This window comes from Musca vetustissima, unplaced genomic scaffold (genome assembly GCF_032173495.1).
Source record: "Musca vetustissima isolate MV318-11 ecotype Yass unplaced genomic scaffold, APGP_CSIRO_Mvet_v1 utg7685, whole genome shotgun sequence".
NCBI lineage: Eukaryota > Metazoa > Arthropoda > Insecta > Diptera > Muscidae > Musca > Musca vetustissima.
Genome location: NW_026887687.1, coordinates 158,806 through 186,448, shown reverse-complemented (window position 1 = coordinate 186,448; position 27,643 = coordinate 158,806). Strand labels below are relative to the sequence as shown.

The following is a 27,643-nucleotide window of genomic DNA, read 5'->3' as shown; positions in this document are numbered from 1 at the left end:
ATGTATCCTCCCTTACTAGATTTGTAATACCCATCCATTTCTCACTATAATATCTTCCTTTCAAAAGGTCACACATTCTAAACCGAATCGAAACTTTTTTTCGAAAATTGACATATAAAAACAAAACCAATTATATCATGATATGTTAAATGTTGGTGGGAGAAAACGTGATGTTATGATGTATACATGCATACATACGTACAATACACCGATGACTGACAGCTACTGTTTACCTTGTAGACAACCCCATTTCTTAAAGATGACAAAAAACGCTTGCCTTGTCTTCTATTCGACGAATGACATTTAGATCAAAACCAGAAGTATGGCTTATGAGAAAAAAAAATGATACGTTTTTCTTCTCTTTGTCTTGATTGGGTATTCTCTCATAGGATAGATAAATTATATATTTTTATTTTATTTTTTGCATCAACAAATATAATTTTTAATTTATAGAAATTTTAATGCGATTTTAGTTTGGTGTGTTCGTAAGAATATTTTTGAATATGTTGTAAATAGAATGGAATATCAATTAAAAATATGTCATACATATCAATTAATCATACTTATCATTCTTTAAATCATATCATTTTTTAATACATTCCGACAAATCCAATTTTGAAATTTTTTTAGCGATAACTAAAAAATGTATGAATTTGTATTAATCATGTGTACCATCGTTCTATATTTATGGAACGCTTGATGCACTTTTACATAGATTTTGAATGAACTTTCTTGAGTATTATTTGGGGTCAACAAAATTATGTCGTCCTCTATAAGAAATACATTAAATTCCATTATAACTTTCAGTATGATGATTTTGAAAATATTAAATTCATCATACGCACACAATTTCAATGAAGAATTTCTTTTGAATATTGTTTATGGGGTTTCCATATTGCTGAAAACATGCAGATGAGCAAAAACGGTCATATGGGCGAATCAAATAGTCTGTGAAAGGCTGATGATTCTACAAATAGGACTAAAAGGGCAGTATGTCTATATGTACAACTCAAAGGGACAGCGAGTCTATAAAAATTAGATTACTTCACATGAATACTATAAAAAATGCAACAAATGATCGAATCTCCAATTCATTGAAGTCTACTTAATATACGATGAATTTTAAATTTATATTAATCATACGCACTATGTAGTAATATGGAAAATTAGATAAATTTTTCTTTATAAAATGTTTTTGAGATTTTTTTAATTCTATTACAATGCACATGTATTTATTTAAATACAAAATTTAAATACAGCCAAAGTCGTATATAAAGACGGTCAATGGACCAGCCATATATAAGCGATATGAACTAAAGAGGAGAAATTTCCTCCGATCTTTGGATACCGTCGTTATAACCGATATATGTCGCTATATTCACTGTCGTTATACACGATTTCGACTGTATTCGTTCTGAATTAAATTAAATTATAATGATCATACGCCCCATTGCTCGAAGAACCTTCTAGTTGCCTTAGAAATAAATAATTGACTTTACTCAAAGGATTGACCTAAGCCAAACATTCAAAATTTTGGGAAGATAAATTCCTCTATTTCTTTTATATGAGGACAACATTTCAGGAGCGTTTCCAACTCCCTCGAGGCCATGACAAATAGGATAAAGAACACTAATACATTCAGAATATTAATATCAGAATTTTCTAATTTTAAAATAAATACAAATTTTAATACTCATACGAAACATAGATCCCATTCGGTTAAGTTAACATTTATACAATTTATTTCACAATTCTCCTTTTATTATAATTATTTACCTATTGATGATTTCCAAAAACAATCAGCGTTCTCATTTTCTAAAATCCATCAAATTGACCTTCAAAAACTATTCATTTTGCAAATTATAACTACTTTTGTTTTACATTGCCTACCTTATAATATCTTCCAACTTCCTTTAATTATTCCTATCCCTAATATGCCTATAAATATTCAATCAAAATTGAAAATCATTTCCATACAACTATAAATACCTTAATCCGATTTTTTTATTTTCCTCAGAATTCTTAGATTCCATTCATTCATTAAAAAGAAAACAACTGAAAATGTTCAAAAACCATAAAATGTTATGGTTTGTTTTATTCAAAAAATACTCTCCCCCTATTTTGAATTGTGTAAAACAAACCCATCCAACATTATGATATTCAATAATCGGTGGCCTTATAGCCTATAAAATCATTAGCATTAGAGTTGATTCTGAAAGTTTGTTTTTGATGTTATTGCTGCTGCTGCTGCTGCAGATGACGATGATGATTGAGTAAAAGTTCACCTACAAACTAACCCCAGCTCCATTTAAAAATACTAGAATCCAGCAATAACAACAATAATAACAGCAACTATAACTAAAAAACCTCCAACATGCACTTACAATGACCGACCTGAACTATAAACCAACATGCATAAAGTGCAAAAATGTTTTTTTTTCTGTTTCATAGTTCTAGTTGTTGTTGTTGCTGATGTTGTTTTTTTTTTCTATAAAACAAAATCTGGGTCAATGCGGAAGGAAGGCATTGCATGACATGTGCCATGTTATATGGCAAATATGTGTGTAAGTGTGTCTGTTTGTGTGTACAGGCGGGGGTTATAATGCACACGAGTCTATGCATGTGTTTTTTCGCTCTGTGTAGTTGTACTTACTATGTGTGTACGTATGTTCCGTTGTCGGCAGGGAGGTTATGAGTATGTATGCCTGCATTTAACACAGTGTGGCAAATGCAAGGCAAAGTTATATGTCATGTGATGCCATAATTTAGGCCATCAGCAGCAGCAACTGCAGCAACACACCAACAAACGACCCAACCAACCAACCAGCCAACAAACCAACCAACCGACCGACCGACGAACCAAACAAAACCAGCAGCAACAACAACACGATTCTCATCAACTGCACCAGCAGTTGTTGCCTGTTATTAAACATGCACTTTTAATCAACTTTAGCTTTTTACAATTTCCGGTTTTTCATATGAATGGATATTTTTGCGAAATCTAGTCACACACACACACTCGCACACACTCAGTTACATTTACACCGACTAAACAGCCACAACGACAACAACCATGGCAAACATTAAAATAAACAATTTCCTTTGAAAGGAAATTCTTAGGAAATTTAACAACTACAACAAATTACCATAATTTTAATTCTATGTATGTATTGGTGTTGATGATTCACACACATACACACGCCCACCCTAAACATACACTTATACTATAGTAGAGGAAAGTAGTTAAGTTGCAATGAAGAAAATAGTGTTGGTGGTAAATAGCTGAAAGTGAAATTATACACTCGAGAAAAAAATCGAACAAATAAATGGCAAATGGTTGACATAGTTATTTATGGTGGATATAAATTAAAAAAAGTATGGGTACACATATAATCGATGGATATTATAAGGATATGGATATTTATCACTTTTTTATAAAAATATAATTTTATATGTTTTAAAATTTAGAAAATATAGAAATTAATATATTTTATTTGAATATTTCAAAATGTTAATTTTTCCATTATTTTTTGTACTTTAATTTTTCTCATTTTAATATAAAATTAAAAATGTTCGGCTTTTTAAATACATTGAGCAAATTGTATATTATTTTAATTAAAAAATAATTGTTAACATTTAATTTTTAACGTCAAAAAAACTATGTTCAAATTACTTTAATGTTTGATCGCAACATTTTTAATATTAAAAAAATATTTTATTTAAAGAACAACAAAGTCGTTTTGTGCATTTGTCGCGACGTGACACACAACAGTGGCAAAGGCATGGTATTGTTTCTTAATGCCTTGTTAACCTCGAAGTGAGGCACCAGCGAAATGTTCAAATTTAATGTTAAAATAATTTAAAATTAGAAAATTTTAAATTAAAAATAAGTATTTAACATCTTAATATAAAAAAAATAATTTTATAAAAATACCATTTAAAAAAATATTTTATCTTTGTAACTTACTTCTCTCTTAAAACAAAATAATGAATTTATTTTGAAATATCAAGAAATCTGTCAACTCACTAACCCATCACACAATTTAGTGTAAGAACTAATAAACACTATAACACATGGAAATAACTAACCAACGACAAATTACGAATTTGTTTACATTCACTCGTCTGTCTGTCTGCCAACCATCCAGCCTAGATGGCTGGCTGACTGACTGACTAAATGTCTTACAACATACCTTCCATGTGACTCTCTTTTTTGTGTTGGAGATTTAAAGCTCTCATTAATATAATTTATTTGTCTCTGAATATAAAAAAAATTTTATGCGTATCGACTATGCCTACATGCTCTTTTTACCCTATGTACGTCAGTGTGTGTGCGTCTGTGTGTGTGCGCTTTTATAGTGAAATGTTCACTTTTTTTTTGGCTGCGTAACAGTTTCCTAACCCACCTCAACAATTTTATTGATTTTGGTTAAGGCAATGTTGTGGTAGCCCCGGCATTTGCCATAAAAATGAAAATAACACAACGACGTAGTCAGTCGCCGCCGTCATCACCATCATCGCCACGACCAACAACGTCGCCGACAACCAACAAAAAAAACAGAGCAGAACAGCAACGCCGATGTTTGTCCACAATACTTCCCTACTAACCATGGCAAGTGAATATTTGGGGTTTATTTTTTGGTACATTCGAATATGGCCTAAAGTACTCATGAAATATGCCCAACACCCCCTCTCAACCCCCACAACCCAAAAATAACACATTTACGTATGGGCCCGAAAGTACTGTGGCGTTTCTGCAACTTCTCCCACGGTAAATTTGGTACTCTGTCGACAGAGTTTGAAGTATGGCGGGAATCGCATGGTAAGAGGGGATTAACGTTGTAACAGCGACAAAATTTCTTAACCAAAACAAAAACCCCATGCTCGCAAAAAACTGACTAAACAGAGGCTGGCTGTTGATATTTTGTTGGATTTTTGTTTTTGTCGTTGTCTGGGCGCGTAAAAACAGGTCTTAGTTTTTTGGCAATACCTTAAAAACGAAGTTGTCTCTTTCGTCTCTGTTTTTGTTTCTTATTTCTTTGGTTTGGCATTCATCGATTTGATTTATTTACTCTTCCAAGCACATTTCCGTTTATTTAGTGACTATGTGTACGAGTGTGTGTGTGTTGGTATGGTGACTGACTTGAATAGTTTATTAATGGTAAATCACATTTCAGGTTGTTATTCCCTGCTTTATTTAGCTCACAGATACATTAACCGTTATACTCGTTCGTTTCTTAAGAGGCCACTAACACTTACATTTATGCATAACTTTTACTATTCGCGCATATTGACTTTTAGAACTACTCTCTGCCAAAAAAAAATACAAAACAAAAACATAACCTATTAATCTCTCACTTAGTAGAGAGTTTTGCGAGAGCGAAAAATTTTGCCAAAAATAAAATTGGTTGTTTGTTTTTTTTTTCATTTATGTTTTTTATGCTCCAGTATCACTTGTTGGCTTGTCGAAATGCTAAATGTTGTGGCTTTACGAAATAGCATTTAAGCCATCTTCAAAATTGGCCAGAATAGGGTTTATGTTACATGAATATTTGATGAGTGGGGTTTCAAATGAAAATATTTATAAAGGATAATAATGTATTTTTATATGTTTATATATATGATTACAAATATTTTTATTAAGTCAATGTATTATTATTCTGTGTTGGCATGACTCATTTTAAGAATTTAAACTCCTCCAGGGCTTTCCATACTTATGTGACATTCATGTATCAGAAATCACAAACAAAAGCCAGAGTCAGGTGACTCATTCTATAACGTCACGTTCCATCACCATAGGACATTGCAAATCCACATCATATCTTACACCATGTCATTGAAAAATCTTAATTACAGCAAAACGAATAAATATTCTATGATTAATAACTATTAGTCGGTGGGCTTGGAGTGACTTTGTATGAATAGACGGGTTGTTTACATACAATGATATAATATTCGAATCCGGGCTTTATGCTGCAGAAAAAAAATTTTTCATATTTTGAAATTTAACGATTTGTAAAAAAACATCGTTCACCACATCATCTACTGCACAAAGAAGGGCGCATAGTTTCAAAATCCTGTTGTTATGATTATCGTTTTGGAATTATAGCCTTAACAACAATTTAGAATAAGTCTATGTAATATTTTCTAACAAATGTGGATAGCTTTTTCAGTATTCAGTATTATTGGCAGCCTTTTTTATGTTTTATGATAGTTAAAAATATATGTGTTTTTGGGAAATAGATATATTGGAGGTATATACGTATAGATACACATTTACCAAATATAAAATTCTTAACAAATATTTATAAGGACGCCCCAACAAAGTAAAACGGTTACATAGCAATTCCAAATTTTAATTCTAATTATTATTTCAACATATTGAAATAATAATTAAATTTCATATTGCGGATTGCTATGCATTCGTTTAATTTTCTGCGAAAGCATATCATTGGTAATATTTTTTTTCGTTGTCAAAAATAATCTGATCTCACAAGAAGTGAAATAACGATGAATGAAATATTAAAATAATAATAAATAATAAAAATAAATGTTGATAATTTAATTGTTTCTTATTATGTATACTCCTCCCATTTAAATTATATACTAACTAATAATATATTAAATTCATATACATTGTTTAATGAATCTCAGTCGAATCTCTTAGTCCCTACCTTACACTTTACTATATAACATCAACCAAATATTTCCATACTTCTATGCATTTGATGAAACCTACATCAGTATCAGTTACATTTAAATAAAACAAAAATCTTCCAACTTTTTGCTGAGAGATAACTTGCAACAATGTTGTCATAAACTATTAAGAATAATGTCAAAGCGATAAGCAACCACATTGCTGGCTATATTACACAGAAACTAGACACACACAAAGGCACGTGAGACTACGTGTGCAAAAAAAAAAAAGAATTTTTTGCAAAATAATATAGAAATACACAACTATCATTGCACACATAGCCCTTGTCCGTCATACTCATACGGAAATCATCAAAACAAAAAAAAACTATAATCTACCACAATCTAACTCTCACAGTTTGTGAGTAGTATAGTGACACAACACACATTTCAAAGCAACAACAACGGCAATACCTAAAATGAGCCACAGTCATAGGCACAGATCTCAGAGAAACCAAAACCAAACGGCAACAACACCATGGCAAGACCAAGAAACGACGACAACAACAAAAAACAGAAACTAAAATTGTACGCTTAACATAATGTAGAATAAGTTGAGGTAGGTTGGGAATATTTTTGTTGCCATATTTGTTGCTGTTGTTGTTATTTGGCCATAGAAGAATAAGCGTCGTCGTCATCAGACAGACACATACACAGAGAGATTTTTTACACACATATATATTGTTTTTTGTAAATTACATGCATGTGATAACGAGCAGAGGCATGTAAATTTACAGCAGGAGAACCATTGAAGAAATTAAACACAACCAATAACAAAATCACCGAGAGAGAGAGAGAGCAATGAGGGAAATGTAATATAAAATAAAAATGAAAACGAGTAATCTCACACACGAAAAGAATTTTCACTTTCACTATTGAATATCAGAGGGATTACTCTCTGTCTGCCTATCTTTTTGGCAATAGAATAAATGTAAGGTTTGATTGTAAATGTAGTTTGTAGAATTTTCTTCTTGCCCCTCTTTCACTGTTTGCTTGCGGTTAAATTCTAAATTAATGAAAAAATACACTTTCCCTTTTCATTATTACATTCAGTGTGAGGTAATTAATTTATATATGAATTTGCTATTTATATAGTTATTAATTAACATTTAATTGTATGCTATTCACTGGATACGTTATAATTATAACAAAAATACTAATTACAACAATAAATGATATTTAAATTTTGAATTGTTAATTGATTGTGGTAAACTATTTGTTGTAAGGTGGGAAAAATAGTTATTAGTTCTGTTGATAAGTTTTTAAACGATTTATTAAGGGAAAGCATTTATTTGAAGCAAATAGTTTAGAAAATAATAAGGGCATTGGTGACATCATCATTTAATTTCAAGTGTAATGGGATTGAGTGGGACTTTTATAGATGCCATAGGAAAAGGGAGCTTCAGTTGTGTATATTTAAGGGGATAAATTAATGTTTATATTTTATTTTAAATTATACAGAATTTTAAAAATATTTGCTTATTGTTTAGTAATATTAATTAAATTATGAATCAATATATTGTCCAATATTGTTGTCCTTCATGGGAACCCATATTTGTCAAAAAAAAAATATCTAATTGTTACACTGACATCATTAAATACACATTTGAAGTGGTCCAGTGACATGAACAAAAATAAGTATCAATGTCAGTGAAAGTATTTCGCAGCATTTAAATATAAATTGTTTTTTTTTCTCAAATAATTTATATAATTTTAACAAAATAACCGGTTATATATTGTATAATTCTTTGGCACAACGTCAAAAAAACAAGGTTTATTTCCGCCTCAATTTGGATTTTTTAATTAAAACAATGCTAATTATTTTTTTGTGCAATAATTTAAGTATTTTCTTTAAAAAAATAATTAATATTAATTTTGTTTTGTTGGATTTCAATAATATAGCCTACTGACACCAAATGCCACAATGGTGTCAGTCAGCCAGTGCGTAACATTAATTTTTGAGGACTAAATTGAAATTTTATTTCTTAATTAATACAAAATTTCGGTTTTTTGTATAAAACAATAAACAAAGACTACTGGTTACAATTGTAAATTTGTGATTTATTAATTACTTTTATTTGAATGGCTGACAGTAACAGTATGAGTTCGGTTTTGGAAATACAAAAAAAAAAATCTTAAAAAAATTGAAAAATTTGTTATTATACGTTAATTTTTTATTTTTTTTTTTTTTTTTCTTTTTTTATGTACGAATGAAAAAAAAAACTTTTCTAAAAAAACCCTAAAAATATTTCAAAATGGAAAAAAATTCCTTTGTTGCAATTTTTTTATGTTTTTATTAATATGTTTCTCATAATAAAAAAATGACTCTAAAATAATTAAACAACATATTTTATTTTTCAATTCAAATTTATAATTATATGTAATTTTTTTTTTAATTTAAAATTTATAAAAAATCTAAAAGAATAAGACATTTACTTAATGGAAAATTTGACTTTCCATCAACATTAATTTTCCTATTACAATTAAACTTGTTATTTATTTTTTTTTAATTTCACAATTTTTTTTTAAAACATAAAAAAAATTTCTTTAAAAAAAAAAGGTCTCAAATGTTTTTTTGGAATATATTTTACAAATTTTTTTTAATTTCCCTTTTTAATTTTTTCACTTGAAATATATTTTCTAATTAACCAAAATATATTTATTTATTTCCCACATAGCCTAAATTGAACGCCTACTGTATTTATATAATGCATGTAAACACACACACATGTATTTATATAAAAGTTAATTGTTTATTACAGCATTTGTTATTTATTATATCAACTTGTTTTGTTTGGGTTTTGTTGTATTTTAAATACAATTTGTTTTTTAACGATTAACACAAAGACCGATTAAATATTGACAATGATAACAAGAACAGGAAAACACAACAACAACCACAATAAAATGCATATCGATATTTTGGCAAAAATTAAAAATAAAAGAACCAAAAAAATTTTACATTTCATTTAATTAAAGGCAAGTATTTATTATTGGTGTTGTTGTTGCTTTGAATTGAATTTTCGATGATAAAAACAATGACAAAATAAATAAAACAGTGTTTTTTCACTTAGTTGTTATTGTTATGTGTTGTATACATATACAAATGTGACATCAGCAACACGTATTCTTTGTATGGAAATAAAATTCACAAATACCCTGAAATTGCATCCCTCCAAAAAACAAGAATAATAAATGGAATTGAATTATACAAAAAAATAAAACAAAATTAACATTAATAATATTCAAATAGTATATTGTTGTATGTAGGAATGTTCACACATACATAGTATACTAGCTGGCAAAGGTATTTATTTGTATATAAATATTTATTTCACTGTTTATCAGGAAGTATTATAAATTACACCCAGACCACTTGCATTTTGTTTGTAGATGTTAATACCCCCATGTTCTCACACACACAGGCACATGTGGAGACAACTCACACAAATCACCATCCAGAAGAAGCCAAAATAAACAAAAAAGAAAGAAAGCAAAAATCCCAAGCAAAAGAGTAGGGATTCTAGGTTCTTGTGCTCTTCTTAATACTCAGAGCAAACACACGCACACACACACTCATAGACTTATATCAAAGGCATTTTGTCCACAAAAAAAGAACACAGTAAAGTGGGAAGTTAAATATTCAGACTCATCTCTCTCATCAATATTTATTCTCTCTTCCGCTAAAGTATTTTTTGAAGAATTTCTTTCCCCCTTTTCTTGCTCCACCCGCCCCTCGCTTTGGGGCCTGTCCGGAAATTCTCTCTTGTTAGTTCCTCTTTTAATGACATTCACTCCCAATTTATCAGAATCAAAATAAAAAACACCAACAATAAGAATTTCGCTGCTTAAAGTCACTGTCGTTGGCGCTGTCGCTGCTGCCGGGTTTCAATTCTTCCCCAATATTCCCCATTCTTCCCTGTTGGGTCGTAATCGGCCTTAATTCGGCCTACGTTTTCGTCGTTGTTGTTGTCGTCGTTTTCGTAAGTATTGTCAACAGCAACATCATCATGATTGTTGCTGTTGTTGTTGCCATTGTCGTTCTCATTGCTGTCGCCGCTGTTGCTGATATTGTCGTGTGCTCCCCACTCACAACAGGCAGATATTTTGTTGTTTTTATTATTTTTGTGTGTTTTATTTCTGTCGGCATGTTTGTGTATGTATTTGTTATCCGCAAGGCCTTGAACTTGAGACTAAATTTCCAAAATGCTTACACACATATCTGGTACATTTCATGTGTATGTATGTCTGTTGGTTGGTTGGTCGGTTTGTGTGTCTGTCGTATATACGGAAAAAAATTCGCAATAAAAAAACTGTATTACTGGTTGACTGGCTGGATGGCTGGCTGTATTTTAAATGTCTGTTTTTTATTGTTGGCACAAACATACTGACACATCAACTCACCGTAAGAACCGAATTAAAAACAAAATGACAAACCAGCAACCAGTCGGCCAGCCAGCCCGTCAGTCAGTCAGTTAGACTGTCATGCCGATATACAATTGACTAATCTGAATACAGAAGAATTTTCGAAAACGAAAACAAAAACAGACCTGCCTAACATACAAACTGACGACTGGTCGATCGGTGTCTGCATCATTTCAACAGTCAGCATTTACTGCCTGCCTGAATGCCTGGCTGGCCGGACGGCTAAGTGTTGTTGGCAAATACACTGTGTACTGCACACGTAAAACATGCGGAATGAGGAAAGGAATAATAACATCATGAAATCAACCAAAACAGAAATACACAGTATATTTTGTTGTCACACCAATACCGTGTAAAAATAAAAAATGCCTGCCAATGTACAAAAGGAAACTTATAAAAAATTATAATGAAAATAAAGATGAACTCGACACAGCCAGTCAAATTTATTGCAATCAACAGAAATTACGCAGACCCACACACACACACTCACATATGCAAATGATGGATATGGCGATTATGATGATGGGAAAAAAAGGACGTCAGACGTCAATTTTTTAAAATGTCTTCAATAAAAAATTGAAATCCGGTTTATACGATTTTTCATAATATTTTTATTTTATTTCGAAAATCTTATTTAAAAAATTAGAAAAAATAGAAATGGAAGTAGTTTTTGTGTGTTTCAACAAGTAGAGTTTTTTTTTTTGATTGAGTGGCAGATTCTCCCTTCCCACCAAAAAATGCTTTTGCCTGAATATTGAGCTCCAAGTTTTTTCCCCTTCGCCGGTCGGACAATTTTCTTTCCCCAACTTCTACATTTTATTTTTTAATATATTTATGTTAATTAATATATTATTTTTATGTTGTATATTTATGTTTTTTTAATGGCACTTTTATAGAAAACAATTAATGGCGCTGTATCAAAAAAACGGCCACCACATTTGGAAGTTTTCGTGTTGCGATTTTGATTTTGCCCCAATTTTTAATTTCTAATTTTTAGGATGTGACAGTGTTTAATTATTGAAAATATATTAATATAGTAGTTTTACCGTCTATTATAGTTACTTTATGTTTAATTTTAAGTAAAACAGTTTTTCCGATCAGCAAGTTGAAAATCGACCAAAAATGCATTGTTGGTAATTTCATCCCAAGTGGAGGAAAATATTCCGCAAATGGGAATTTATAGTGAAATCTTGACTTTTTTCTCACTTTGTGTAAATATATATTTTATAACGAATTATCTTGGTACACACGTTCAAATGAATAATCGATTTGGGGAAAATTTTCCCATAGACATCGATTTCAAATTTTTATTTTTTTATATAGAGTAGGCAAAACAATTGGGGAATTTATCTACGATTATAGGAAAATTTCCCCCTATTGGGAATTTATATAATTTCTGGAGTTTCTCTCTATTTATTAAGTACACATATTTCGAAAATAAAATTTAAAATTTGTATTCCCAAAAGTTTACGTCTAAAGATGTTTAAGCGTTATTCTCCTTAGAATCGACCAATTTTTTTACGTTTATTCCAGATGGACATGTTTAATGTTGAGATATAGAAAAAATCTGAGGCCTCAGTTATCCGAGGCATTTTTTCTATAGAAAAAAATCTGAGGTCTCAGTTGATATCATCTTTAACAATATTCGATAGGAATAATTTTTAGGTTATTATAATCCCAGTCCTTGACCCCTTACCTTAGTCATAAATTTGGATTCTACCATTTCAAAATTATTCATCACAATTTTTGTTATAACCCTAATTGAGGCCTCATATTTTCCTATATATCCCAAAAAAATTTCAACATCTGCCAATTAATATATAAAAAGCATAAGCTGACTAATTAATTCGGCATACCTACATATTTACACACCACACCCAATAGACACATCAGCAGATGATATAAAATACTGCGAGGAGGCGCTTCATCAATTTGCTTAAATTTAAATTAAATAATATAAAAATATATAATATATAGAAATATTTTTAATATGGATATTTTGTTTACTCATTCCCTTAATATGCATCTGTGTGTGTGTGTGTGTATGTATATTTTTCATTTAGTATGCGTGTACGTATGTGTGTTTACAATTGTTTATTATGAATGCATATTTGTTTTTTGTGGTTCTCTGAACGTAAACAATTATAAAAATAGAAAATAAAAAAACACGAAATATATTTTGCCAAATTATTTTTACTTCCTTAAAAAATATTATCAAATTTATATATTTTGTTTGTTTGTTCTTGTTTATAATATATTATAATATATTCGCATAGACATGTGCATTAACATTTGGTTTTATTTAAAACGGATATTAATTATTTTTAAAATTACTCGAGAATATTCACATTTTTCTAAGACAATTTGGATTATAAACCGTTTTGTTGAGTTTTTTGACATTTGACAGAAATTCTTTAAACGTAAGCATTGAAATTGAAAAAAAAAGATATTTAAGGAAAACAATGTATTCATTTATTTATATATGTATTTATATATGAATTGAAATATATTTCAATGTGACACGTTTTATCTTATTGATTACAATTTCCTGCTATTATTCAAATCCCTCGACATAAAATAAAATAAAAACAAAAGTACTTCAATTTTTCTGGAATATTCTCCACAACCATATGCATGACTCATCATCATTGATTGCATCCCAAATTAAAAATTCAATTTATAATCTCAAAAAAACCAAAACAAACAAATTTTCATATGGAATATTGGGGGGTGAAGAAAACAAGTGGTCATTAAACCAGAATAGATTAGTTTTCAAATTGAATTATTTACTGACTAAATTAAACACAAAACCAAAATATGATATGAAATAGTGTTTTGAATAGTAGCAATTAGCATATGAGCTGGTCTCGGTCACACTGTACCGAACTATAATTGGAGATTCACTCACTCCCAACTGGAATATGTTGCATTTCTGGTTATCGATATTATTGTTGTTGCTGTTGTTTTGTTTTTGGACACAACATCAAATGCAATTTTCGGTTTTATTATTAGGTCAGTATTTTTCCATAGTATAATTTTATGTCAATGAATTATGGAAAGGGTGAAGGTCATATTCAATAAATAAACAGTTGTTTTATAAAAAAACAACAAATTTAGATACAACATTTTTTCTATAAATCTGGAATTATACATTATAACAAAATAGGCTCAAAAACTTTACGCCTATTTTTGATAAACAAAAAAAACAAGACTTTCAATATTCTATGATTTAAAAAAATCAATTCTATGGTTTAAAAAATTCAAAATTCACATGATTAAAAATATTTTTTTTTTTTTAAATTAACATCTATAATTGTGTCGGGATTTAAAAATATATATATATCCTTAACACTAGAACGCCGAAGGCGGTCATTTTAACCGCTTTCCAATTTCAAGTACAAAAGCAACTGTGCATTTAATGACACTTTTTTTCAAAATTTGGTGAATTTTTTATAATAAACGTAATTCTATGAGGTACAAAAAGTCACCATATTTAAAAAAAAAAAGTGTCATTAAATGCACAGTTGCTTTTGTACTTGAAATTGGAAAGTGGTCAAAATGACCGTTAAAAAATAAAACCATGTTCTATGTTCGACTTAGCATTTTATCTGGGACTTTTAATGTGTTTTGACCAATAATTCTCATTTGAAAATCCAATTTTAATTTTTTGACAATTTCCATTTTTTTAAGTATTGCATCCATTTTTTAATAGCTATATTATTAGGATTTACAACTTCTCCAACTATAATTTTTGTTCAAATTTAATTTATATCAAATTTCATCCCGACAGAAAAAAAAAACAAACCACACTTTCAAATAGGAAATTACAAATTGTAACACATTTCAAAACTTCAAGGTCTAACAGTTTTTGTTCAGTTTGCTACCTACCACCAACATTTGTAATGGGTAATGTCGTGGCTATAACAATAAATTATTGCATAAAATCATACAAGTATTGGGCCACTTAATGATGATTGAAATGCCACTTTTTTCGGCGATCAACCCCCACTAGATAACCCAATAAAATGAATGGCACATTACCTCAGTCCAAAAAAATACAAAAAAAAAAACTCCAAAACAAAAGTAATGGTACATTTCAAAAAAAAGCAAACAAACAAACCGAGTCATGTGCAAAATAATAGCAAAAAAACAATACACTTATGATCAAGAAGAAGAAGAAAAAAAATTAAAAAAAATATAGATCAATATCATTGAACTTTTTCTTTTTTATTTATTACTATTATTATTGTTTTATCTTTTGTTTGTTTTCTTTTTCAAGCAGTCATGACTTTGTTATTTGATTGTGGCTTAATAGCACAACACGAGTATCCCAAAATCAAAATAAAAAAGGCAACAATTCAACAACCAAAAAAAATGAAGCATGTTGACCAAATATTTGCCATACCCCAGCAAAAAAAAAACACAGAAAACGAACAACATTAACAACACACATGCAGGCATTCCCCATTACAAACTACAACATCAAACTCCAACAATATCTTTTGTTTGAACTGATCAGGTTTGGGACAGGCAAACAAATCAACAAAAAAGTGTTAGCGGTTAACGGGTTTTTCTTTATTTCATATGAAATAGTATTTCAGGACTAATCACAGGTCAATATACCAAAGTGGCAAAAAAAAGAAATAAAACAAAAAAATGGTAACTGTTGCTTGCTTTGGTGTTTTTTGCTTAATTTCGCATAAAACCCCCAATCATTATTATTGATGTCTTGTTTCATTTGTTAGCCATTGGCTAGCATTGGTTTGTGTGAAACGTACACATATATGTTACCAGCAAATTGCATAACTTTAAACATAGCGTGGCTAATTTAACATAAATCTTGGACCCCCTCTCGCACACACACCCCAAGTTAATGGCGACCAAAAAAAAAAACACACACACAGCAAAGGAATAACGAAGAGACATTAATTTGACAACATCTCATAAAAATTAACAGCTCCCCTTTTTTATGCTACAAAACCAAACTGAAAACCAAAAAAATAAACTAACAACAATGAAGTGTAGCTGTCGCATGCATTTGAGCAATCAAACAAGTCGCGTTGATTCACACATCATCTTTCTCAACATTAATTTAATCAAACAAATCTCAAATCAGACAAACACACACACACAAAGCTTGTCAAGCTCTCATAGTTATGTTAGAAGAGTTTGAAGAGTTACAGTCAAAATAAAGAAAATGTGTTAACTTTATGAAATAGTATTCAAGGGAAAATAGGTTGTTTAAGGTCTAGAATTAATGATTTTGGAATTTATATCAGTTCGAAAAAAATGTTTGAAATCCCTAGCTTCATATTATGGATTAAAGAGTTCCTTGTATGGATTTTAAAATTTTCACATGATGTAAAGTTAGAACAACCTATATTCAATAAACGTATATAGCTCTGCCATATACGATGAAACACTTTACTTGGCCACGAAATGTTTTGGTACATTAATCCCATTAAAACATGGATTTTTTAAATAAACAAATTTTATTTAAACTCCACATATACCTAGCATAAACTTTAATAATAAAAAAAACTCCAAAACTGCATGTCTACAAATCTTCTTAAAAAATCCAAATCTCACAGACTTTGCACCGTTTTGTTGTATAATATGTTGCCATTTTAAAGGAAACCTCATAATGCCTCTCTCATAGAAGGCCTGCTCTCTGTTTGCAAAAAAACTCTAGTAATAGATTTTCACAATCCTCGCTAGACAACAATTTTTTATCAATAAAGAGATTTGCAATGCAAGAAAAAGTTGGTAATCGCTTGGTGCCAACTCCGGACTGTATGGCGGTTGCATTAAAACTTCCCAATCAAGCTCCCGAAGTTTCTGGCGAGTCACTGTAGATGTGTGTGACCCAGCGTTGTCCTGGTGGAACACGACACCCCTCCTGTTGGCCAATTCTGACCGTTTCTGGTCAATTGTACATGGTTTAAAACAGTTTTATGGTCGATTTTCAGCTCCTGGGCGACGTTACGACCATTTCTCCGATTTTATCCTGAGCGGAATCTACGAAACCAAAATTGGACATAATTGGCTGTAACAGTACCATTCACAATTTTAGACTTTGGCTTGCATTTTCGGCTTTGTCAAAAAAAATTGAAAAATGTACCGAATTTGCTATTTGTTCACTTCCATTTTTAACACCCTGTAACTCACAACTGAATGCACCAAACAAAAAACAACAAAATACTCCCCTGTCACCCTTCCAACGAGCATAAATCTGAAATTGTTTACGATACTTTACGAGAAATCTATCAGTACAGCCATTTGCCGAAAAAATAATGATATAATAAAAAAAATTACCATTTACCTTCTTCGAATATAGGTTAAATTAACGAAACTTCTGAACCGAGTTTTGCAATTTTAAATTCAATATATTAATACCCAAAACAGTGCTGTTTTTTAGTTCAATTTAATTTACTAACTTTATAGCAAAATTTCAAAAAAAAAAAGAAAACATCCAGATTGAAGCTTCAAATGTTTTTTTTCTAGATTATCCACAATCTGCGAAGTCATCATGATAGGTTTTTTTTTGTATGCATGCAGATACAATTCTCTTTCGATGAACTCTCTGCAAAGATTCAATTTTTAATATCCACGCCTGCCTCGTGTAACATCCGGGTTCTGCTACAAGTTCATTATACCCAAGTCTGACTGTATAAACAAATAATAAACAAGCAACAGCAGGGCTTTAACACAAACATCCATAAAAGTCTTATCTCTGCACATTTCTGTTTTTTTTTTTTTCATTTTTTGACAGATAAATTTCGGCTTTGGGTGCTATGAGATTTTTTTTGCTTTTTGGCTTTCATAAATTTGTTTTTAATTTATTGTTTTAATATCATTGTTAAGCAGACGTCATCGAGCCCCCCCTCATAAAGACCACTTGACGTTCGTGCTCTTTCTCGGCTAGTTTTTTGTTTTGTTTTGTTTGTTTTTCTTTCTTCATTCATCCAATTCATACGTCCGTTTATTCACATTGCGCCACCGCCAAAAAACTGTAAGTCAACATTTGCGCATGCTCACTCGTTTGGCCCTAAATAGCCAAAAAAAAGAAACAACAACAACGCCAACAACAATAACGGAAAAAAGTCGGCACACAACAGTTTATTCATTGACCTACTATCCAAAAAACTTTAAATTTACCTATAAAAGTGTGTGAGTGTGTTTGTGTGTCTGCGCCTCTCCGAGTGACTGACTGACTGGCTGGCTGTGTGGATATGATGTAACCGGCTTAACCGCAAAAGTATACATAACAGTTTTTTCTGCTGCCGTTGCTGATGTTGTTGTTAGTGTGTTTTTTTTTACACACATAAACAAATTTCAAGTCCAAGCAAATATCCATTTTATTCCGTTCATTTTTATTATTTATTTAGTTTTTGATTTGTTTCTTTCTTTTTTAAATGCGAATTTTTGTTGTTGTTGGGTTTTTTGATAGCCCACAATGAAGGTGGATGGATGGATATTTGTTATCTGCAATAAATAAACCGTTGTTTTCTGAAGGGTACCGCAGCTGCTGCCGCGGCTGCACCATGAATGAATGTTAATCGTACACTCGAAATGAAAATACCGTTAATGAGGGCGGTATATTTTTCTTCTTCTTCTCCCTTTGAACTTCCGTTTGTGAAACGCATCATAAAATTTACATAAAAATGCAACATCAAATTCTAAGGTCAAGAAAATGTTTTGTTTTTACAATCGTTTCATAAAAGGGATTGGGCAATTTTCAAAATATTTAATTTATTGAATATTATATTTTATATGTGAAATGATTTATGTATATAATGTGGTGTGAGATATTTAGAGCACGGAAAATTAGTTTAGGAAGTTTCGCAAAAATTTATTAGCCTAAATTACAAAAACTAAATTTTTGTAATATTTCAAAATTAAATTAATGGTATCCACAGTAATTTAAAAATTCCCAATATTGGGTTAAATTTTTTATTTATAAAAAATACCATTTTTTATTTATTTTTATAAAACTACTTTTAGTAGTAAATTAAAAAAAAACACATCCCAACAAACAAATGTCAAAATGAAACAAATGTTTGCAATAATAAAACATTTGTTTCAAAAATATATAATTTTATTTATTTATTTAATTTGTTTTTTTATATTTTAAATATCAATTATTTAATTAATTTTAAAGTATCGCATGAACTTTATTACTTCATTCCAATACAACTCTTTCAAATCGCATCAAATACATACAATTCAAAATCCACTATCACAAAAAATATTTTGTAATCATTTTGTGGGTTGTAACAAATTTCCAAAAAAAATCATTTCAATTGAAATTTTTCTTTCAATATTTTATTTATTTATTATTATATCTATTGTAATTTTTTATTAATTACGCATTAATAATTGCAAATTTTGCTCATACACACACACAACATGTGTGGCATATTTTTGTGTATTTTTGGTGTTCGATGTCTTTTTAAGGTTATTTGTTTACAAACTATTTCAAGGGTACAATAACCATTGTTATTATTTTTTGTTATTATTTTATTTGGACAAACTAACAAAACGAAAACATTTCTTAGTAATTATGACTAACACGTGACAGTATTTACTTGCAAATGTTGTTGCAATCATAAATTTTGCAAAAACAAAATTATGGTTCAACATACCAAAAAAAATTCATTGGTATTTTGGCTTACAATGAAAACATAATAGGAATAAACAACAAATACAGTAAATGTTGGCTATCTGTAATGCAGTGTTTAAGTTTACATAAAACAAATTTTATTATCCACCTAAGGTGCTACAAATGGTGGTGTGGTCGGCGACAATTGACTATACGGAAGAAGAATTTTTTTACAAACATTTAACTTTAATTCATGTTTGTTACACATAGCCACTCAAAACTGTATTGTGAAATTTAATTGAAACTAAATTACATGTTGCTGCTTTGTGTTATACAAATAACAAATAAAACACACACACACACGCAAATTAAAACGTGTATGGCATACATAAAACAACAACAGCGACATAGACTGTTTGTAACAATAAAAAGACGGCAACAACAAGCGTGTGGATGATTAACAAATTTGTGTGTTTTGCTCCGAGTCAAATCGATCAATTGTCCAAAACAAAAAGTGTCAAGTGGTTGTTAAAGTAAAAGGTGTTGGTGTTGGAAATTGGGCAATTTCCATTTCAGACTGGTTACACATTCCCACTACACGCTTTACCTTTTTTTGGGGAATTCACCGGAAAGAAATGTTAGTCACTCGCAAAAGAGTGTCGATGTGTTGGTTGGTCTCAGTCTCCATTTGATATTTACACTAAGTAAGGAAACTATTTTTTGTTGTTGTTGATATATGCAGTTGCTGCAATTGACCAAATTTTGCATAGAAACCCCAACAACATCAAAAACACCCAGCCAGCCAACAAGTCAAATGAATGCAATAAACCAACGGGCGTTAGCGCCGCAACAACAACAACAACTATGCCTGCAATGAGAATTAAGTAGCACAAGCACTGCCACCAACCACCCCCATCATCGCCGTCAACAACATCAAAACAATTCAAATGGGTAAAATTTTAGCAGCCACACTACCAACAGCAACAACAACAACATCGTGCAATAATGCAAGCATAAATTGTAAACGATTTTACACTGCGCGCACACACACACATACACCGTAATACCGACAACGACAGCGAGCCTTGACCTGATTTCTCTTCCTCTCTCGCGGCCAATTGTTTGTTATTTAAAATGTATGCACACACACACGTACATACAAACATGCACGGATAATAGTTGTTGGGGGATCGTTTTTGGTCGCAGTGACAGGGAGGCTCGTTATAAACAGCCAACCAACCAGCCAATTTTGTGTACACACACATACACTTAAATATCAATATGCACTATCTTGTTGCAATCACACTGGCATCCTCTGTGCAATGCACCAACCATTAAGACTTCCTTTAATGTTTTGCAAACGAATAGGGCTGTTGTGGGGAGACCGAGAGTGAGAGAGAAAAGGGATTTTGCTAGCTGGTATAAAGTTAAGAGAGTAAATGTTAAGTTTGCCATAGGCCTGTAAGTTAAATGGCTGTTGAAGAGTAATTGGTATTGGTAGTTTGTTCTTTGAAAGAAAGAAAATATAGCATGCCGATGTATGCACACATTTCGTACGGAACGATAAGAGCAATGCAATATCGCATATCTTCGTTGTTGAAGTATAAATGTGATAAGTCCAGATTTCATAATCATAAAGTAAATAAAAAGTATATCATAAAAATTTAAATTCGTATTTATTGTCTATATATAGTGTAAGGAAAATCATTTCCATCATTTTTTTAGCATAAATATATTAAATACTTTTTAAAGAAGAAAAGTAAAGAAGAAGTCATAAATTTAATAGTTAATAAAATTAATTTTTAAATTAAATAAAAACACAATATGTTGAATAAAATTCTTAAGGAACAAAATGTAATTCAAATTCAAAATATCATTTTTTATTTTAATTATTATGAAAAATCGAAATTACATTTATGTTGAACAAAAATGTATGGACTTAACACTTTTCCTTTTCAAAATGTGGCATTATATGCAATCTCTTGGCGGTAATATCAGTTTTTTTTTGGTTTGGTTTGCTGATGAGTTGTTTGGCTGGTTGCTCGATTGGGCCAACCACATAGCTTGTTTCTTTTTTCTCTACAGCCTGCTAGTCATCTGCCAGAAAGAAATCAGTGAAAATGCACTTTTACTTTTACCCAAACGCCATACAATTTTCCCTTTGCGTTGCATCTTGTCACGCTGCAAGCCAAGCTGGCGTTGCATGCACTGGTGAAAAGCAAAAGTATTTTGTTGTTGTTATTGTTGCATCAAATGGCAAGCAAATGCAAAACAAAACAGACTTTTAACATAAAACCACAATAGAAATTCTCCAAGTGAAATGAAATTGAAATTAGTCATTTCGGATTGGAAGTGAGTTTTTGTAATTGTTATTGTGAAAAACCACAAAAATATATATGAAGGAGTTATGGTCTATTGAGGGCAAAAATCTACAAAAGAAACATATTTTATATGGATTTAAAAATATATTTTGGAAATCTAAAAATATAACACGGCACTTACATTAGAACTTTTTACCAGGTTAACGTAATGGAATTGACAATTAAAACCCACTGGGTTAACGAAATCCGGTACAATGTAAACGTACTTTAAATTCACAAAATGAATAAGATATTAATGTTTATAAAAACAGAAATGATAAATTTGAATATTTTTTAACATATTGTATTTTTAATTAATAAATTTGTTAAATCTAATATCATATATATATATATATATATTAGTCTCATATGTTAGGAAACATTTTATTTTTTTTATAAAATTTTAAATATATTATAACAAAATATTATTTTGTAAATCTATTAAATTGTATATTTTTTATATCAAAAGATCATTATAAATAAATTATATATTTATCATAAAAACAAAAACTAAATAAAAACAACCTTCGAATTTTTATGAAACAAATACATTTATTTTGATTTTCTTATAAAGAATTCAATAACTTTATATAATATTTTCTTAAAAAAAATATAATTTATACTTTTAAATATACAAGATTTTTTATTTTATATTTACCAATAATTTTTACATTTATTGTTATTAAGCCATAATTAACCCACACATTGTTCTTGTTGTTTTTCCAGATACTGAAATTCCTATTATCAAACAATCAACAAGTCCGGGACCTCATCTACATAACCTGCCACCATCACACCATGCGCAACAAGCTGCGCATCAGCAACAACAGCAACACTCACACCCGCATCCACACCAACAGACAACACAACATCAACAGCAACAACAGCCGCCATTGACGCCACAACATCCAAATGGAAATCAAACAGCGTTCACAGGAACAGGATCTGTTCTAAATATTAAAACGGAGCAAAATGTTCTAACCTCACCCAATCAACACCAACAACAGCAGCAGCAACAACAACAGCCACATGGAGGAGGCATTAATCTGCAGCAACAACACAACAGCCTAACAGGACCCTCAAGCAACAATAGTCTACAGTCATTGAATATACCACACCGGCCATTGTTGCACAATTTGTTAAGTGGTGGCTCGCTGCACAGCTCACATCACAGAAGTTATGGTGCAGGGACCACAGGTAAAGAGGAGTACATGTTTGCGATATATGTTTTGCTTAATTTCATTTCTATTGAATTGTTATGGGATACAGGAAATTAATTGTGTGTTTTCATTTATTTTTCTATTTGCTTTTCGTTTAAAGGCTCATTTCCTCCCAGTCCGGCCGATAGTGGTGTATCGGATGTGGATAGTTCCAGCTCGGGAGGCCAACCATGCAGCGATGAACTTAAGGCCCGTTTGGGTCTACCTCCCCACTGTTCAACGCATCCTTCTCATCTGGCGAATGGTACATTTCTGCATCCGAATCTATATCAGAATTCTCAAATCAGGAATATCTGGAATCGTGGAAGTAAGTTGAAATCAAAGCAATGACTTTTTCTCATTAGAAATAAAATGCCTAAAAATGCACAAAACACATAGACAGAAATTATGAAAACTGTAGTCGAGCCTCCCTTTTGTGCATGTTTAATATTCGTCACAGATTATATTGAATTCCTTTTCAAATATCTCAACCGGAGCATTTTCATTTGCCAATTATATCCGGAACAGAGTTTAGGAATACATTATACTACTGAAACCCCTTTTATTAATTCACTACTTTAAAATACGTCAGTTAAAATTTTGACAGAAAATTAAATGTTATTTTTAGAAATAGAGAGGGGTACAATAGTAAATAAACTAGCTCTTACTTTGACTCACCGAAATTCAATTCAACTATTTTTTTATCACAATTTAAGACAATTATAATGATCGTTAATAAATATGTAGATAGGGAGCATAGGTATCTGCGCTTGGAATGTTTGATTCAAATGACAGCAACAACAACAACAATCGACTATAATAACTATCAAACAAGATTTAAATTTAAAAATAAAAATAAATAAATTCTATTTATACGAGGATGTATAATAACATCTTTTTCCCAAATTTCCCCCTTCTTGTTGTTTGATTTTCTTTGCTATTCTTCATAATCATCAAACACATCATACCAACATACATACATGCATATGTATGTACATATGTATGTTTATCCGACAATGTACGTTCGTTTGAATATGTGCACGCTAAACAACGAACAACGACGACTCTATTGCTGCTGTTGCTGCATCAACACTCAACGTTTTGCTGCCACTGTTGTTTGTGTGCGCTTTTTTGTTTTCATTTCGTTTTTTTTTCTTCTTCTTTAATTTCAAATAAACATACATATGTACATTGAATTGTTGTTGTATGTACGTCGGATGTTTATATGTATGAACGTATGAATCTGTGGTCATCGACACATTGCCTTTGCACAAATTCTGAAGGTCACAACCACATGCAACTCTCTTCATTTAATACGAGCGCAATAACGACACGACAATATGACTCTCCGAGTGTGTGTACGAATGTTAAACGACAGCAGCAGTAGCAGCATATCAATACTGTTATGAATAAAACACCAACAACAGCAATACAGCGACAGAGTAAAAGTAAACCACAGAGTAAGAGAATGAGAGTAGTTGTAGAAATGGTGAGATTGCAAGGCAATGCATTTGTTGTTATACGGGTATTTGGATGTTTGTGGTGGGGGAGATAGGGAGCCTAAATATTGTTCTCCCACAGCTCTCACACTCAACGTTTCATGTTGGGTAAGGTTTTTTTAGTAATGAACTGGTTAGTTGCTCCCATAACATACACTACCATAAAATAGTCATGCCTTCCCCATGTATGTATGGATAGTTGGGGGCTAAAGTTGGTTTATTCCAGATTATTATAGAGTTTGTTAATTATAGAAAAAAACAGGCAAACTGAATACTCATAATCTCTTACTCTCTTTTTGGACCCTCTATTCCCCTTTTAATTGCAAAATATACGTATAGCTGAAATGGTTGTGCATTCTGGTTTAAAGAGCAGGAGGGTATTCCACAACACAAAACATGTTTGTGTGTGGTGCTTACGTCCTCATTATTATCGCTGAATTTGTTGATGTTGTTGCATTTGTTGTTGTTGTTCTTGTTGTGCACGAGAATTGCAAAAACACTTTTATTTTTATTGCAGTATATTTTGTAACATTCCTCGTTAATTTTGACGCCGGATGTAAACCAACAAAACAAGAAATCAACGTACATACATATTAACATGTGTTTGTATGTACAATCTGATATCTACACACAAATATAGAAGTGTATGAGGCAAAACAAACAGCAATTGGTTTTTTGGTAAGCCATACATATGTACATCCATCTATCCAGCTAGCAAGTCAGTCAGTCATTTAATGCATTGGATGTCGCCGCCACATTCGTGGTTGTAAGCAACAGTCAGCGCCAATTGTTATACTTCTTATTCGGCGTGAACAGGGAATGCATGTCATGCTTATTTCTTGTTCATTTCAGTTGTTAATTAGTATTCTTCTTCGTGTGAATGTGGGTGGGGGTGTTGAGGAGGGGGGTAGATTTGCAAAAAAGTAAAATATTTACTTTGTGACAAACAAAAAAGGACGTATTTGTCATTAATGTTGTTTATATGAAAAACAAAGAACCACTTGACTGTGTCAAATGACATGATTTGAAAGACCGGGGAGAGTTTATCTGTATTTAAATAAAAGTGAACATTATTTCTCCCAATCACAAATAAATTGGGTAATTTTTTTAAACTTATTACAAACGTTTTTTATTTCGATGCTATTTCGATTCCCAGACATTCTTCTTAGAAAGTAATCTATTAAAACATATGTTTTATCAACATATCGATATATTAATTGACATACATAATACACGCATTTTACATATTGTCATAAGTATTTTTAATAAGTAACCCAGAAATCTCAGCTAATTTGTAACGAGTGATACATATGGGAGATATATGATCGATCGCTCACTCAAAACGGATCGTCTACCATTAAATAATAATGCCTCTTTCTCTCTTTTGTATGCCGTATGATTAATATATCACTCCGAATTATTACTCATACGTTAAACTGTTGTCAAACATTATCCACTCTTGACATTTTCACAACAATAAAACGTGTCTTATGTTGTTCACCACCGTACTAGTTCAACTGCACGATTCACTGAATAAAATACAACGGAACTAGTTAATATCAACAAATCACTGAAAAAAAAACACAACGGAAATTATTTCGCTAATATTATATTTTAAAATTGAAAAAAAAATATTTTAAGTAATTTAGCTTTTAGTTGATTTTACATTTGTTTATACGAGCTGATTTCTTGATACTTTGATCTGAGAGATTTAAATCACTTTAACTCTTTGTACAACGATATTAAATATTTTTTTTTTCGAAAAATTGAAAAAAAAAAATATTCACAAATTTCTTTGTTTCTTTTTTTACAGTGGCTGAGAACTACTATTTACCCTTGGCCGGTAATGGTGCAGGAGGTGGTGGCGGAGGCGGCGGCGGTGTTAATTCATCCAACAACGGCCCAGTGGTTAACAACAACCTAACCTGCAGCTCAACAGCGCCCAATGGTTCGTACGGTGCGCCGCCCTACTTTACAACTCCCTCTCCGCCTCGTGCCGCCGTCGGTTTGGCTTCGCATCATTCCCTACATCCACATCAGCAACATGCTTTGCACACACACCAACAGCATTCCTCCGTCTCTAATCCCACAGTTGGTTCGACCAGCAACGGTGTCCTTACCTCCAATGGTGTCCTTTCTCACCAGCAAAGCGTTATACAACCGGCCACATCGAGTGTTAATTATGATCTCTCTTATATGCTGGAACTGGGTGGCTTCCAACAGCGTAAAGTGAAAAAGCCACGCAAACCCAAAATTGAAATGGGCGTCAAGCGACGCAGTCGTGAAGGATCCACCACATATCTGTGGGAATTTCTACTCAAACTGTTACAAGATCGTGAATATTGTCCGCGTTTTATTAAGTGGACCAACCGTGAGAAGGGTGTCTTCAAACTGGTCGACTCCAAGGCGGTGTCACGCCTCTGGGGCATGCATAAGAATAAGCCCGACATGAATTATGAGACAATGGGTCGGGCATTACGTTACTATTATCAAAGAGGCATATTGGCCAAGGTTGATGGCCAACGTTTGGTCTATCAGTTTGTTGATGTTCCCAAGGACATTGTGGAGATCGATTGTAATGGTGTTTAAATAGGCATAGCAATAGCATAACCATAATTATCCCCAGGAGAGAAAGCAAGCCAAAATATATAACAAAATACGAGAGATACAAATTTTAACTGTTTCGAAATTGGTTAACCTACCATGGCCCTTTATTAGCGACTACAATAAAAGAATATTTTGGATATTGGCTGGCCCCACACAACGATCCCCAAATTGGTAGGTGTCTATTAAAAGTGATATTCATTTTTTGTTTGTATTGTTTGAGTTATTTTTGAAAGTATCAACAAAATTAACAAATTT

General features: G+C 31.4%; 1 protein-coding gene across 1 annotated transcript in view; it reads left to right on the top strand.

Moving 5' to 3' along the window:
* LOC133335350 (ecdysone-induced protein 74EF) overlaps positions 1 to 27,370 on the top strand; it is a 29,171-nt gene extending 1,801 nt beyond the window's left edge. Inside the window, exons 2-4 of the mRNA XM_061543633.1 lie at positions 22,810 to 23,280; positions 23,404 to 23,610; positions 26,595 to 27,370. Of these exons, the coding sequence (XP_061399617.1) occupies positions 22,810 to 23,280; positions 23,404 to 23,610; positions 26,595 to 27,370 (1,454 nt within the window). The remainder of the gene's footprint in view (positions 1 to 22,809; positions 23,281 to 23,403; positions 23,611 to 26,594) is intronic.
* Positions 27,371 to 27,643: the final 273 nt, after the last annotated feature.